This window comes from Carcharodon carcharias, chromosome 17, assembly GCF_017639515.1.
Source record: "Carcharodon carcharias isolate sCarCar2 chromosome 17, sCarCar2.pri, whole genome shotgun sequence".
Classification (NCBI taxonomy): Eukaryota; Metazoa; Chordata; class Chondrichthyes; order Lamniformes; family Lamnidae; genus Carcharodon; species Carcharodon carcharias.
The window spans coordinates 109265118-109281488 of record NC_054483.1 but is presented as its reverse complement, the minus strand read 5'-3'; the positions used below and the strand labels follow the sequence as shown (position 1 = coordinate 109281488).

The 16371-nt window shown below is 43.6% G+C and overlaps 1 protein-coding gene across 3 annotated transcripts in view; it reads left to right on the top strand.

Annotated features, from left to right (window-relative positions):
- Nucleotides 1–16371, top strand: part of LOC121289975 (ectonucleoside triphosphate diphosphohydrolase 4-like) — a 105599-nt gene that overhangs the window by 40351 nt on the left and 48877 nt on the right. For all 3 annotated transcript variants that reach the window (XR_005945687.1, XM_041210001.1, XM_041210000.1), the window contains exons 5-8: nt 2094–2244; nt 4217–4320; nt 10398–10457; nt 14576–14730. Coding sequence is in view for 2 of the 3 variants with exons in the window: in XM_041210001.1 (XP_041065935.1) it covers nt 2094–2244; nt 4217–4320; nt 10398–10457; nt 14576–14730 (470 nt within the window). In the remaining variant the exon portion in view is untranslated. The remainder of the gene's footprint in view (nt 1–2093; nt 2245–4216; nt 4321–10397; nt 10458–14575; nt 14731–16371) is intronic.

Below are 16371 nucleotides of genomic sequence, written 5' to 3'. Positions count from 1 at the left end.
TTGGAAAAAAGGGGGATCGGAAAGTGGGTGGGCATGGAGGAGAGAGTTCATGATCTAAAATTGTTGAACTTAACATTCAGTCCGGAAGACTGTAAAGTGCCTAGTCGGAAGATGAGGTGCTGTTCCTCCAGTTTGCGTTGAGCTTCACTGGAACAATGCAGCAGGCCAAGGACGGACATGTAGCATAGGAGCAGGGTGGAGTGTTGAAATGGCAAGCAACAGGAATGTCTGGGTCATGCTTGCGGACAGACTGAAGGTGTTCTGCAAAGCGGTCACCCAGTCTGCGTTTGGTCTCTCCAATGTAGAGGAAACCTCATTTGGGAGCAGCGAATGCAATAGACTAAATTGAGGAAAGTGCAAGTGAAATGCTGCTTCACTTGAAAGGAGTGTTTGGGCCCTTGGACCGTGATGATAGGGGAAGGGGCAGGTGTTGCGACATCTGCAGTTGCATGGGAAGGTGCTGTGGGAGGGGGTTGAGGTGTAGGGGGTGATGGAGGAGTGGACCAGGGTGTCCCGGAGGGTACAATCCCTGCGGAATGCCATCAGGGTGGGTGAAGGGAAGATGTGTTTGGTGGTGGCATCATGCTGGAGTTGGTGGAAAATGATCCTTTGAATGCGGAGGCTGGTGGGCTGATAAGTGAGGACAAGGGGGACCCTATCATGTTTCTGGGAGGGAGAGGAAGGTGTGAGGACGGTTGCGCAAGAGATGGGCCGGACACGGTTGAGGGCCCTGTGAACATATTTTGATCCCTTCCCCCCCACCCCACCCTCACCAGGACCATCTGTACCTTGCTCCTCCTACTTTCTACCCTTAATGTTACCTATTAGCCCATTCCTTAGATAATATCACCACCTTCAACACCTCTTTGTCCTTTTATCTATGACATCTTTTGGTTATCTCCACCTTTCACTGGCCCTCTATCCAGCTCTACTTGTCCCCACCCCCCCCCCCCCCCCCCCCCCCACCCCCACCCCCACCCCCACCCCCACCTCCACCTCCCACCTCTTAAACCAGCTTATATTTCACCTCTTTTCTATTTTTCCTTAGTTCTGTTGAAGAGTCATATGGACTCGAAACATTAACTGTGTCCCTCTCCACAGATGCTGCCAGACCTGCTGAGTTTTTCCAGGTATTTTTGTTTTTGTTTTGGATTTCCAGCATCCGCAGTTTTTTTGCTTTTACGTATATCAGGTTCATTATATCAATGCATTAACTGAGATTGTTATAAACAGCAGCTATTGACTATGTGTGAGGCTGGTTTTTTTTTAAATAACTGGAGTGCAATGAGTGTAATCCTGGTGTAAAATTAAAACAACTGGAAATGAGCAGTTAGGACCTGAGGGAGAAAGAAATCTTTTGCTGGCAACAGCCTCTTCAGAAATCAGCAGGGCTGCTGGTATAGTGATCTAGATTGGTCATTTCCTCCAAAACTCAGGCACTGAGGCTAACTGCTAAACCTTTGTGTCACACCAGTTGGGATCAACTAATTCAGCACAGAACATAAGTCGAACTGGGTCTGCATGGACCTGTGCTCATTATAATAAACTTGTCCCAATCAAAGGGTCTTCTTATTCCTGAATATTTGTTTTGCTTATTGTATTGCACACTGAGAATATTATGGTTTACTACAAGAAATTTGACAGCAATGAAGGGAACAAATCAGAAGCAACTCAAGAATATTGCATACCTGTAACCTACATCTATATGGCCTTCATTGTAGAGAAACCTGTCAAGACTGTTCACAGAGGAGAAATGGACTTTCAGGTGTAATGGCAAGGGGTGACTAAAAGCACAGTTGAAAAGATTACAAGGTTTTAAAGAAAACAGAGAGGTGAAAAGTGGTTTGGGCGGGGAGGTTCCAGAGATTCAGAATAAGGTGTGTTGAAGGCTGGAACAGCGATTGTGGACCAGCAGGAGGTAGCATGTGGATAAGCTGCATTGGGTAACACTGGAGAACTTCACCTTTCCTGTGAAACTGTGACAAAGACATTGAACATCAATGAGTGTGTGCTTGCCTTGCACGATTGAGATCTCACAAGTGTTGTCACAAAACTTAATATTTTAATAAGCGTTCATTGCACTGCTGTTCCAGGCATCTCGACACTGGCCTCCTCTCCAGAGAAAGCCACGGATTATCTCCGTCCTCTGCTGAGGTTTGCCGCTGGACATGTTCCTGTTGCAAAGCACAAAGAGACACCGTTGTACATCCTGTGCACTGCTGGAATGAGACTGCTACCAGAAAGGTATTGCAATTGCAGCCAGAAGAATTTCACTGGCACTTCTCAGTAAATTAAATTATTGACTATGTTTAAAAATACTTTGAAATTACTGTTCATAAGATGTGCTTTGCTTGTAATGAGACCATTGTTAGGCTTATCTGCATTAAAAAAATCCCTCTTCTCGTGAAGGTGATGCTTGTTAGTATGGAGGTCGACAGGTGTAACTTTCCTCCAAGGTCACATTCCAGTGAGTGTCTGCAAGGCGGTCAGTGTCATAGTCATACATGCACAGTAGCTCAGTATTAATCTCTGTCTGGTAATCTGGAGCTGGAATTATTCCTCACCTAGTGGAATGTGGGCATCACTGGCAAGGCCAACATTTGTTGCCCATCCCTAATTGCCCTTGAACTGAGTGGCTTGCTAGGCCATTTCAGAGGGCAGTTAAGAATCACATTGCTGGGAGGAGGGTCTGGAGTCACATGCAGGCCAGACCAAGAAAGGATGGAAGATTTCCTTCCCTAAAGGGCATTGTTTTTTTTTACAACAATTGATGATAGATACTGAGACTAGATTTAAATTTAAATTCCACTGGTTACTGTGGTGGGAGTTGAATCTGTGTTCCCAGGACACTCTAGATTACTAGCCCAATGACATTACCTCTGTACACCCATCTCTGTTAGGGGCCACAGTCCACTACTGCCCCCTTGACTGAGATCAGCTAACTCAGCATATTTATTTTTCAAAGACCAGGGACTGAACCAGGGAACTCCCTGGTGTGTACAGAACTCCCTAGTATATACGGAACATTTTCACTAGGTTTTCCAACTATGCCCTCAAGTCGGCTCTAAATTCAGTCTTAAAGAGGAAGAGAAGGCCAGGGGTTTTAGATTTTTGTTTGAAATACTTCCCTGTACTATAGAAGAGACTAAATGTCTTTACCAGGGATTCCTTTGACATTTTGTTTAAAACATCAATTTTAGTCACTGACTTGAAGATCCTTTAAGTCTGGTCCCTGTTGGACCTTTTTTGGTAATTTTGATTGTGGGACAGCCCCAATGCAAACACAGACAACCCTTAACTGCAGACTGGGCTGAGGGCCACATTGGAGATATCTGGATTGTGAGACTACAATATGAGCTGACAAAGCATATTTGAGCAAGAAAAATCTTTCTCCCCCGCCACCCCCCCCCCCCCACCGCACCCTTCCCCTAGACCCGCACTCCTGTTTAAATAAAAACCCTTCCCTCTGCTGTGCTGTCTTCCAGATATATATTTGTGATCAGTGGTTCAGCTTTTTTTTGGTGCTAGCTGCCTTTCAATCTTCAGATGTGGAATCAAACACAACATGTAGTTAAGAACGTAACACAGGCTCTGCAAATCCATGATCGGGTACAGCTCATCACAAGTACCAATCTGTGTTCGCTGAGGACCTCTGCTGGAGATTTTCCATTGTCAGAGGGAGATTCTCCACCTTGCTGTCCAATAATGGGTGTCTATGCACGGAAGGGGTGTTGGTGGGGTGGGGGAGAGACAGGGATGTGGAATCTGGAGCTCCGCCTGTATCAACAAGGCCAGAATGCCCAGTTTAAGAGAAAGTGGGGTGTGGGGGGTGCAAATTGATTTTTTTTACCTCAACCCAAGTCCCCCTTCCCCTATCTTTTAAAATGTTTTAAAACATTTACCTGTAAAATCACAACATTGCCCTCAAATGGGTCCCACATCTGCCTTTCATTCATTGATGGGGTATGCCTGCTTTGAGTCTGCTGCTAGGGTAAGTGGAGCCTCCTGCTAGAGCAAGTTGCTGCCCCCCCAATTGGAAAGCCTGTCTGAAGGCTTGGACTGAGAATATCAAGGCCACTGCTACTGAAGTTCCAGTGGGAGTACACTAGAAGGATTGTAGCTATTCAGGCCTATAAGCACTTAATTAATTAATCCTAAAAATAAAATAATGTTATGAGGAAAGTTATCTGAATTTAAATGTGTTGCACCTCTCCAGCCAACAGGGTGCCATTCTTGAGGACCTTTACACTGATGTGCCAGTCGAATTTGACTTCCTGTTTTCTGAATCCCACGCAGAGGTGATTTCCGGTAAACAAGAAGGTGTGTATTGTGGTTCATCTAATCAGCATTGCAACTTAAAATTGGCTTCTTGTCAGCAACATTTTATATTCCAATCCCCCACTACCAACACCAAACAAAAGATGGTGGTCTTCATTGGACAAGTGGCATGTAGGGCCACCCTCATTGGGTAAGCACCAAATTACTCACCAATGCTCTGCACTGTTTTAGCCAGTTAACGCATGATCCCTGGGTCTTGCTAACCTGTTTCTAATTTCTTTGGCCTTAGGCAAGTGGATTATTTAGAGAGAGAACGTGTACACTCTGTCCTGGAGGAATTGAAGCTACTTCTATGGATTTCTGTGTGGGGAATATAAACAGGGTGTCGGCTTTCCAGTTGTGTCTGGATACCAGTGCAATCAAAAACAAACCAAATACATCTCAGGTGCCCAGTGTCAGAAATATAAACAAAAGGTCAAAAAGAACTAGTAATGTTGGAAATCTGAAACAATAAAAGAAAATGCTGGAAATACCAAACGTAGAGTAAGCATCAGTAGAGAGAAGTTCTAGATATATCAGCAGTTCTTTTTTACCTTTTGCAGATATTCCTGTCGATGGAAACCTGCAATTCCCTTTCCCTCGGATAAGCTATTGGAGGTTCAGTTGAAACTTTCAGAACTCAGATGGTTGTGTTTCGTTAGATCAGCATGTTGAGGGTTAAGGAATCAAGATTACAGATCTACCACATTCTAGTTGAATGGTGGAACAGGCTCAAGGCACTGAATGACCTACTCCAGTTCCTAGGGCATTGACTCGAATCTAATCCTGGACTACTTTATAAAGTGCATTTAATTCTGACATGACTGAATTTAATGCTTTTCCCACATAGAGTCGCTGTGATAGTTACACTTCACATTGGACACACTGAAGGATCAGGAAATTTGCAGATATTCTGCATCTGAATCATGAATAATTGAACCCTTGTAAATATTTCACGTGGCTCAGTAGCAAAGGTCAAAAGTAGTCAGGCATGAAATTAGAGTTCCAGGCTTGTTTTGATTTTGATTTGTTAAATTAGTTGTTGTAAATTAACCAGTTTGCAAGGTTCTCTGGTTGAATTCATGTATGTTTTGTAATTTAAAATGCAAATTTTATGCTTGTTATATTTTTAGAGTACAGAACCACAACACTGTAGTAGCGTACGTGTCGGTTCACAGGTCTGTAGGTAAGACTATTAACACGTAGTGAAATATGAAGAAGTGGTAGCTCAAGGCAAGCTTTGAATTCTTGCTAAAAATTACAAATACCCCGCTAAAGGCAGAGAGGCCACATGCACCACTGGCATAGTCTCAAATCACTGCAGACAAACGGGCCCCAAGTGAGACTCCCAATCTGTACGTAGTTAGGTGATCCAGTTGACACACTATAGGGAGCTGTTGAGAACATACAAATTATGAGCAAGAGTAGGCCACTAGGCCCCTCAATTCCTGTTACCCATGATTATTTTTCTGGTGGTTGCTCCATGAAAGTGCAGATTTGGATATCAGCTGAGGATGAGATTGGGCTCAGTCTTGAGCTTTGTGTCAGCCATGGCTCTCAGTGGCTTTCTCACCCCTCAGCCAGAAGGTTCTGGGTTCAAGCTCCACTCCAGAGTCTTGAACACAAAATCTGGGCTGACACTCCCAGTGCTACTCTATCAGTTGAGACGGTAAAACAAGGCCCTGTCTGTTCTCTCAAGTGTACATAAAAAAAATCCCATGGCAGAGAAGAATCCCCAGTATCTTGGTCAACATTTAGCCCGACACCAAGGCCTCTAAGACAAAGGTTACCTGATCATCATTGCTGTTTGTGGAATCTTGCTGTGCATATATTGGCTGCTGCATTTCCTACATTACAAGTGACTACACTTCAAAAAGTACTTTTTTTGGCCATAAAGCGCTTTGGAATGTCCTGAGGTCATGAAAGGCACTGTAGGTGTGCAAGTTTGTTCTTTCTTTCTCCAGTCGAATACTCATCCATGTTCCTACGTAGGAAATAATCATTTGGACCAACAGTAGCAGGATGGCTGGGGAGAGAATAGGGGCAATGAACCGAAATACTCTGCAAAACTTAAGCTTGCAGCAGTCAGTATGGTCTGGCAGCAATCCAGCTTGCTTAGTTTCCTTACGTGGTTGTAAAAGCCCTTAAGCTTTGCTGCAGCAAAACACCCATATTGTAATGTTCTTTTTTCAAAAATATTTGAATCAGTGATTTTGTGATACCTAGCAAGTTAATCGTATATTTTGGTGAGCTGAGAATCACAATCAGCAGCTACATGGGTCCTGTCACTGTGCTGATCCAAATAACCCCGACGAATGTGAGTGCTATTACAGTTCAGCATTAATACAGTTGATATCTGGGTCACCAGCACTGTTTACTTCTGAAGCTGGGTAAATGTGTGAAAATGTGCTCTATATTAGGGTAAAAGCAGAATACTGCAGATGCTGGAAATCTGAAATAAAAACACAGAAAATGCTGGAAGAACTCAGCAGGTCTGGCAGCACCTTTGGAGAGAGAAAAACAGAGTTTATGCTTCGAATCCGTATTACCATTCTTCAGAGCTCTGAAGAATCATATGGACTCAAAACGTTAACTCTGTTTCTCTCACGACAGATGCTGCCAGACCTGCTTAGTTTTTCCAGTATTTTGTGTTTTTATTTTATATTAGGGTATCTTGGATTCCATTAGCTTTCAGATTTTCCTTTTGTTTTTCCCCTTAAAGATATAATCATTTTTTTTATTAAATAACCCACACCCCTTCCAAATGTGGTTCCAGTAATCATTGAGCAATGATTGCTCATCTCAGTAATTTAACCACCCTTGTAGACAAACTTGATAGCATCTCATCTTCAAATTGTGCAGTGTTCCTGTTGAAAAGTACAGTCAGAATAGGCCAAATTAAACTTTTTCTTTAAATTAAAAGTGTTTTTTCTCAATACTTTAAGTTCCTCCCATTACCTTTTGGATTTCTGTTCTGATACTTGTCTTGTAGAAACTGACAGAATATCAGGCCATGCGTACGGAAGCAGTCAATGGTTAAACATAAACATTGTAACCTATAGTGAAACAGACTTTTCATCGTAATTGCTAAGGTTGTCTCACTACTCAGGCTGAATCACTGAAAATGTCTCTTCATGTGTGTTAAGTTCTACCATTAGTATATGTTCCTATAAAGTGGAGATTTTTGACTTGTAGGGGACTGGAGGTGTAAGCTCACTATTTTCTTTGCAAATACCACATGACCCAGCTAAACTGTAGCAATCAAGGCTATTGCAAACCACAATCATTACAGTGCAGGAGACCGTTTGGACCATTGCGTCTGCAGTGCACAGTTGTTAAACAGCTTAATCTACGCTGCATTTTATTTTGCCGATCTAATTCCCTCGCTGCCTTCTCTTGCCAATGTCCTAACCCTTTGCTGGAGTACAATCTCATAGGCCTGAACCGTCCACTGATAACTTTCCTACATTGTTAATATCTTCAACAGCAAATGTTTGCGGGTTGTTCAAATGGTTTCTGTCAGCCACGCAAAGCTTTACATTAGCATTCTGTTGTTTACAGTCACCTTTCAGCCTTCTTATCGGAGTCCATGATGTGTACACCATGGGATAATTAAGACATGACAAAAGGAAGGAATTCTACTGCAATTAATTTTTCCCTCCCTCTCTCAAAAAAGGCTCAAGTTGTGGATCCAGTGCAGTGTGAGAGACTAGTGACCATAAGACATAGGAGCAGAAATTAGGCCATTTGGCCCACCAAGTCTGCTCCACCATTCAATCATGGCTGATAAGTTTCTCAACCCCATTCTCCCGCGTTTTCCCCGTAACCTTTGATCCCCTTACCAATCAAGAACCTATCTATCTCGGTCTTAAATACATACAATGACCTGGCCTCCACAGCCTTCTGTGGCAATGAATTCCATAGATTCACCAATCTCTGGCTAAAGAAGTTTCTCCTCATCTCTGACCTAAAAGGTCTTTCTTTTACTCTGAGGCTGTGCCCTCAGGTCCTAGTCTCTCCTACTAATGGAAACATTTTCCCTACGTCCACTCTATCCAGGCCTTTCAGTATTCTGTAAGTTTCAATCAGATCCCCTTTCATCCTTCTAAACTCCATCGAGTATAGACTCAGAGTCCTCAAACGTTCCTCATATGTTAAGCCTTTCATTCCTGGGATCGCTCTCGTGAACCTCCTCTGGACCCTCTCCTGGGCCAGCACATCCTTCCTGAGATACGGGGCCCAAAATTGCTCACAATATTCTAAATATGGTCTGACCAGAACCTTATAAAGCCTCTGCAGCACATCCCTGCTTTTATATTCTAGTCCTCTCGAAATAAATATCAACATTGCATTTGCCTCCCTAACTACCAACTCAACCTGCAAGTTAACCTTGAGAATCCTGGACTAGGATGCCTAAGTCCTTTTGCACTCCAGATTTCTGAATTCTCTCCCCATTTAGAAAATAGTCAATGCCTCTATTCTTCCTATCAAAGTACATGACCTCACACTTCCCCACGTTGTATTCCATCTGCCACTTCTTTGCCCATTCTCCTAAACTGTCTAAATCCCTCTGCAGCCTCCCTGTCTCCTCAATACTACCTGTCCCTCCACCTATCTTTGTATCATCTGCAAACTTAGCCAGAATGCCCTCAGTTCCTTCGTCTAGATCATTAATGTATAAAGTGAAAAGTTGTGGTCCCAACACTGACCCCTACGGAACTCCACCAGTCACCAGCCGCCATCCTGAGAAGGACCCCCTTATCCCCACTCTCTGCCTCCTGCCAGACAGCTAATCTTCTATCCATGCTAGTACCTTGCCTCTAACACCATGGGCTCTTATCTTACTGAGCAGCCTCCTGTGCGGCACCTTGTCAAAGGCCTTCTGGAAGTCCAAGTAGACAGCATCCATTGGCTCTCCTTTGTCTAACCTGCTCATTACCTCCTCAAAGAGTTCTAACAGATTTGTCAGGCATGACCTCCCCTTGATGAAACTGTGCTGACTTTGCCCTATTTTACCATGCACTTCCAAATATTCTGAAATCTCATCCTTAATAATGGATTCTAAAATCTTATCAATGACTGAGGTCAGGCTAATCGGCCTGTAATTTCCCGTCTTTTGGCTCACTCCCTTCTTAAACAGGGGGGTTATAATAGCGATTTTCCAGTCTTCTGGGACCCTCCCTGACTCCAGTGATTCCTGAAAGATCACCACTAATGCCTCCACTATCTCTTCAGCTATCTCGTTCAGAACTCTGAGGTGTAATCCATCTGGTCCAGGTGATTTATCCACCTTCAGACCTTTCAGTTTTCCTAGCACCTTCTCCTTGGTAATGGCCACCATACTCACCTCTGCCCCCCAACTCTCTTGAATTTTGGGGATGTTACTCATGTCTTCCTCAGTGAAGACTGACACAAAGTACCTATTCAGTTCCTCCGCCATTTCTTTGTTCCCCATTATTACTTCTCCAGCATCATTTTCCAGCGGCCCAATGTCCACTTTTGCCTCTCTCTTACCCTTTATATATCTAAAAAAAACTCTTGCAATCCTCTTTTATATTACTGAGGTCATAGAGTTATTTGTGTCTCAGAAGGAGGCCATTCAGTCCATCAAGTCTATACTGGCTCTCTGTGGAGCAATCCAGTTAGTCCCAGTCCTCCTACTCTAAACTGCAACCCTGCGAGTTTGTTTCCTTTATGTGCCTATCCAATTTCCTATTGGGATCAATGATTGTCTCTGCTTCCACCGTCCTCATGGGCAGTGTGTGCAAGGTCATTACCACTCTCTGCATAAAGGTCTTCCTCACATTCCTCCTGCATCTCTTGCCCAAAACCTTAAATCTGTGTCCCCCTAGTCCTTGTACCATCAGCTAATGGGAACAGCATTTGTTTGTCTACCTTATCTAAACCTGTCATAATCTTATACACCTTGATCAAATCTACCCCCCATGCCCCCTCCATCTCCTTCACTCCAAGGAGAACAACCCTTGTTTCTCCAATCTTAAGTGTTGTATTCTGAAGCACTCTGATGTATTATTTTACTGATTTAATTTTGTTGCTGACTTGTAGAATTATATTGACAGGAGTCTATGCCTGGATTGGAATCAACTTTGTTCTTGGACGATTTGACCATATTGAAGATGGTAAGTCCACCTGTTAATAAGTTTCAAATTCCTCCATGGGGTTGGTGGAGACCTCCCTAACCCGACCCTGACCCCTGATATCTATTCTAGTCTGCATCCAACACCATTCTTGACACCAGTCACCCATCTCTCTGCCGTACCTCCTCTTTGCTTCGCTAGCAGCAGATTTCAGCTTCATTCCCCTTTTCCTCTGGAGTTTTCTTCCCAAACCTCTGTTTGGTTATTTTCTTTACTGTTTTCTAAAACCATTTTGAAACCTACTTCTTCAACTGTGCTACATGCTAGGACTTCTCTCCTACTTTCTGCCATTTGTCCTCTTCTTCCCCTATGAAGTATTTTGGCTTGTTTTTCCTCTAAGTGTTACCTAAAAGCAAGTTGTTTTTCTTCCTCATTCTGGCTCGGCCAGTTTCTGTTTCATGTTTACTGCTTTATTTTAGTCTCCAAAAAGTTATTTTTGCAGGAAATGTTTGCACAACCACCAACATCCTTTCAGAATCCCCTAATTTCACACGTGTCTGTTTTGAAAAGTACATAAAATCCTTCAGATCTTTAAAAGACAAGTAACTGTGACCAGCCTGTTAGGACTCCGCACTCAAAAAGGATGAACAAAGCCTAGATCCAAGAACATCGGAGAGCAGTTAGCGATTTAGCCCCTCTAGCCTTTGGTCCTTCAATGAGATCGTTCATGGCTGATCCTTATTCTAACTGCATTTACCCATTTTGGCTCTCAATCCATTAAAGCCCTCAAAGTAGAAAAAAAATCAATGGATTTCAAATTTAAAGTTCTAAACCAAGCTAGCATCTACTGCTGTTTGTGGAAGAGGTTGTTCTACACTTCTACCACCTAGTGTAAGAAGATGTGTTTGCTAACTTCTCTCCTTGTTGGTGTGCCTGATTTTAAGGTCGTGTTTCCTTGTTCTGCCATTAGCAGGAGAAAATGTTTTTCTTTATCCAACCCTATAAGTGCCTTTCAAAATCCTAAAAAAATCCTCAAATTACTTAACCTTCTATAATCCAGGGAATTCAGGCCTATTTTATGTAACCCCTCCTCATAATTTAGCCTTCAGAGCCCTTTCTGGTGAGAGAGGACAGCTTCATTCCATTAGTCTGGGTTGGATTGAAGTCCTAACCCTAACCATGCTCGACATGGCAGCTGCCTTCAGTCAGCGCACAGTCTGAATTTCAAGTTAATTTGAGCAACATTAAGTTTGTTGCATTCTGGCTTTAAAATAACTTGAGAAATATCTGATTAAGAAAGGAACTGAACGTTCCAAGGGCAGATTTAGATAACCATTATGGTTTCCATTGTCCTGGGTCACAGGAAACTCTCACAGCTGTCGGAGCTGAATAACAAACAAAACGTAGATCGACACCCTGGCATTTTTCTTTGACTTGCCGCAGACGACATGGAGAACTTTATTGTGAGCGTTTTCACTTCCCCACACCACACCCCGGCTTCCCACCTCAACCCAGCTCAGTAGGGGAGAATCATTGATGGTGCGGATTGGTGGTTGTTGGAAGCAGCAAAATGATGGCTCAAATGGCCTTATTTATTTATGGCCCCTATCAACATCCTGGGGTTACCATTGCCAGTGGAATTCCCAATTTGGTCTGCCAAATGTCCAAACACACCTCATAGGCACTCAAGTCATTTGCAAGTAAATTTTATCCATGAATCTCAAGAGAATGCCCAAACCTTATTCATTGTCTAGTACCTGAGCGCCGAGTTCCAAGTCTTGTTTTCATTTCGGTACAGTCATAATCCACGTCCATACATTTTTCCATTGATCATAAGGTTCACAAAACAGTAATGGAAAATTATATCCTGCCACCCTATACCTGATTTCAGTCATCTTTCTTCAAAGAGTCTCCAATTACAGTCTTCTTTCAAAAAAAATGAACTCCAATACTAGCCTTCTGTCTGGAAGTAAATCTTAGTCTCCAGTCTTCACTTTCAGGCACTCATTCTCAGCTACCAAATGTCAGTACAATTCCCAAGCCTGGTTGTGAAGAAGACATTGAGACTAAGATGCTTTGGTGGAGGCTATTTATTGCTTGCCATAGAGCTTACTTTTCCTTTCTAACACTAACCACCTAATGCTGGCTGACTCTTCTTTATATAAGCACCTGAGTCTGATTCACTAAACAATACCCAACACCTGTTCGCCTTATTACCTTAAATTACTGGATAAATTACATCCATCAGCAAAACCGGTTAGATACTAAAAACCATTGACCACAAACTGAACTGGACTAGCCACATAACTACTATAGCTACAAGAGCAGGTCAGATGCTAGGAATCCTGCAGCGGGTAACACACCTCCTGACTCCCCAAAGCCTGCCCACCATCTACAAGGCACAAGTTAGGAGTGTGATGGAATAATCTCCAGTTGCCTGGATGAGTGCAGCTTCAACAACACTCAATAAGCTCAACACCATCCAGGACAAAGCAGCCCCCCTCGATTGGCATCCCATCCACCACCTTAAACATTTACTCCCTCCACCACTGATGCACAGTGGCAGCAGCGTGTACCGTCTACAAGATGCACGGTGTTCCCAGTGTGGCATCAAGGAGCCCTAGCAAAACTGGAGTCGGTGGGAATCAGGGAGAAAACTCTCTGCTGGTTGGAGTCACACCCAGCACAAAGGAAGATGGCTGTGGTTGTTGGAGGTCAGTCATCTCAGCTCCAGGACATCAGGAGTTGCTCAGGGTCGTGTCCTCGGCCTAATCATCTTCAGCTGCTTCATCAATGCCTTCCTTCCATCATAATGTCAGAAGTGGGGATGTTCGCTGATGATTGCACAACGTTCAGCACCATTCATGACTCCTCAGATACTGAAGCAGCCCATGTCCAAGTGTAGCGAGACCTGGACAATATCCAGGCTTGAGCTGACAAGTGGCAAGTAACATTCGTGCCACACAAGTGTCAGGCGATGACCATCTCCAACAAGAGGGAATCCAGCCATTGCCCCTGGATGTTCAATGGCATTGCCATCGCTGAAACCCCCACTATCAACATCCTGGGGGGGTTACCATTGACCAAAAACTGAACTGGACTAGCCATAGAAATACTGTAGCTACAAGAGCAGGCCATAGGTTAGGAATTGTGCAATGAGTAACTCACCTCCGACTTCCCAATGTCTGTCCACCATCTACAAGGGACAAGTCAGGAGTGTGATGGCTCCCCACTTGCCTGGATGAGTGCAGCTCCCACAGCACTCAAGAAGCTTGACACCATCCAGGACAAAGCAGCCTGCTTGACTGGCACCACATCCACAAATATTCACTCCCTCCACCACTGATGCACAGTTGCAGCACTATGTACCTTCTACAAGATGCACTACAGGAATTCACCAAGGCTCCTTCAACAGCACCTTCCAACCTCACAACCACTATCATCTAGAAGGACAAAGGTAGCAAATAGATGGGAACAGCACCACCTGGAAGTCCCCCTCCAAGTCATTCACCATCCTGACTTGGAAATATGTATCCTTCACTGTTACTGGGTCAAAGTGCTGGAACTCCCTTCCTAACAGCATTGTAGGTATACCTACACCACATGGACTGCAGCGGTTCAAGAAGGCAGCTCACCACCACCTTCTCAAGGGCAACTAGGGATGGGCAATAAATGCTGGCTCGGCCAGCGAAGCCCACATCCTGCTAATGTATAAAAAAAAAACTTGCCAAGGCTCCTTCAACAACACCTTCCAACCCCACAACCTCTACCACCTAGAAGGGCAAAGGCAACAGACAAATGGAAGCCCCACCACCATCTGCAAGTTCCCCTCCAGGTCACTCACCATTCTGACTTTGAAATATATCGCCGTTCCTCCACTGACACTGGGTCAATATCCTGGAACTCCCTCCCTAACAGCACTGTGGGTGTACCTACATCACATGGACTGTAGCGGCTCAAGAAGGCAGCTCACCACCACCTTCTCAAGGGCAGTTAGGAATGGGCAATAAATGCTGCCCTTGCCAGTGACACCCACGTCCCAAGAACAAATTTTTTCCTTTTTAAGTTGCATTCATGCTGGACTGAAAAGTTTATCAGATTTTAACAGATCGCTGATCTGATCACGGCCTCTTTATTTTCTCGTTCTTACCTATTTTTAGATGCTGATACGCGTGTTGCCGTAACTGTGTCCAGCAATCCCAACCAAGGCCCTGTGATTCGCAAGCGGACGGTTGGCATACTGGACATGGGTGGAGCTTCTGTTCAAATTGCTTATGAGGTGATAACCCCTGTAACTTTTCTCTCTCCAGAGCAGGTCAGTATCTAATTTTATTTTTATTATTATTAAAGGTACTTACTCAGGATGGCTCCTTTCAGATTATCTCAATAGTTGCAGGGAATGAACTACAGCGACACCCTGGCTCTCCTTCTTGGCCTCCTCACTCACTGATGCATGAAACTACTTTCTAATCCATGGAAATAAACCAAAATCAATATTTTTTCACAGCCCAATTTAAACTCTTGTCCACAGATTCTCATTGGAAAGCATTTAAGCAGTAGGCATCAGTAAGGACAGAATTGAGCTCAGTTGTGATTTTCCCATGCAGTTGGATAGCCATGGGTTCACACCTGAAGAATAGCCATGTTGGGAGGTCCAAGAAGGTGACTGCCAGATGTTGAACTGTCTTTTTGTGAGTTAGTACCATTGGCAGGGAGATTGATAGAAATTTACCACTTCCACCAATAGCCATTTCTCTCCTGTGTTTCATTGATGTCAGTTAAGTTATCTCTTTCTCATCTTCCGATTAGGTACTTTACAACTTCCTGGACTCAACATTGAGTTCAACAATTTCTAGCTATGAACTCTGTCCCCCATTTTGATGATTTTTTTTTTGCCATGTGCCGAATTTTGTTTTCCATGTTTTTGTTTTTGGACAGAGCTGTTCATTAGTTGGGCATTTACCCTCACTCTGAACCAATGCTTTGTTTCTTTACTGCAACTATTACTGCTCCCTTTGCCCTTTGTTTCATGACATCTTTGTCATTTAATCTCTCCCCTCCTCTACCTTATCCCAGACCTTCCCTTTTGTTCTTCCTACCCCTCCCCACTGCCCCCTGCTTTCGACAGCATAAAACCTATCATACTTCTATCCTCCTTCAGTTCTGAAGAAGTCACATTCGACTCATTAACTCTGTTTTGCTCTTCACAGATGTTGCCAGACCAGCGCTTTCTGTTTTTATTTCAGATTTCCAGCATTTGCAGTGTTTTGCTTTTATCTCTTCCTCGTTCAAATCCCTCCATTGCCTCACCCCTTCCTGTAACCAACTCCAGTTCTACAACCTTATGAAAACCTTACGTTCCTCTAACTCGGGCATTATATGCATCCTCAATTTTCTTGCCCCCTTCCTCAATTGGCGACTGAGCCTCTAGTTTTCTATGGCCTATGCTCTGGAATTCCCTTCCTAGACTCGCTACCTGACGTCCCTTGAAATGCCCCTTAAATCCTACCTTAATGACCAAGAGTTTGGGCACCTGTCCTGATATCTCCTTATGTGTCTCAGTGTCAATTTTTTGTCTGATAACACTCCTGTGAAGTGTATTGTCATGTTTAATTACCTTAAACAATGCTTATATGAGCAAAAGTTGTTATTATTATGAGGTCTCATTTGCAGCTTCTAATTGCAGTATCTACAGATTGCAGTGTGGGGAATTCTCGTTTTTAAATAATCATATCAAACATGAAAATGTACTTTATAGTGAATGTAACTGCTCCCTATAGCAAGAAGGTGGTGCACCACCACCTTGAGGGCAATTAGGAATGGGCAACAAATGCTGGCCTAGCCAGCAGTGGCACATCTCGTGAAAGAATAAATTTTTTAAAAGTTGCTCTTTGATTAGAAAAGACGTAATATGGGGAAACAATACCTTAGCAAGCAACTGTGTTCAGTGTAAAGC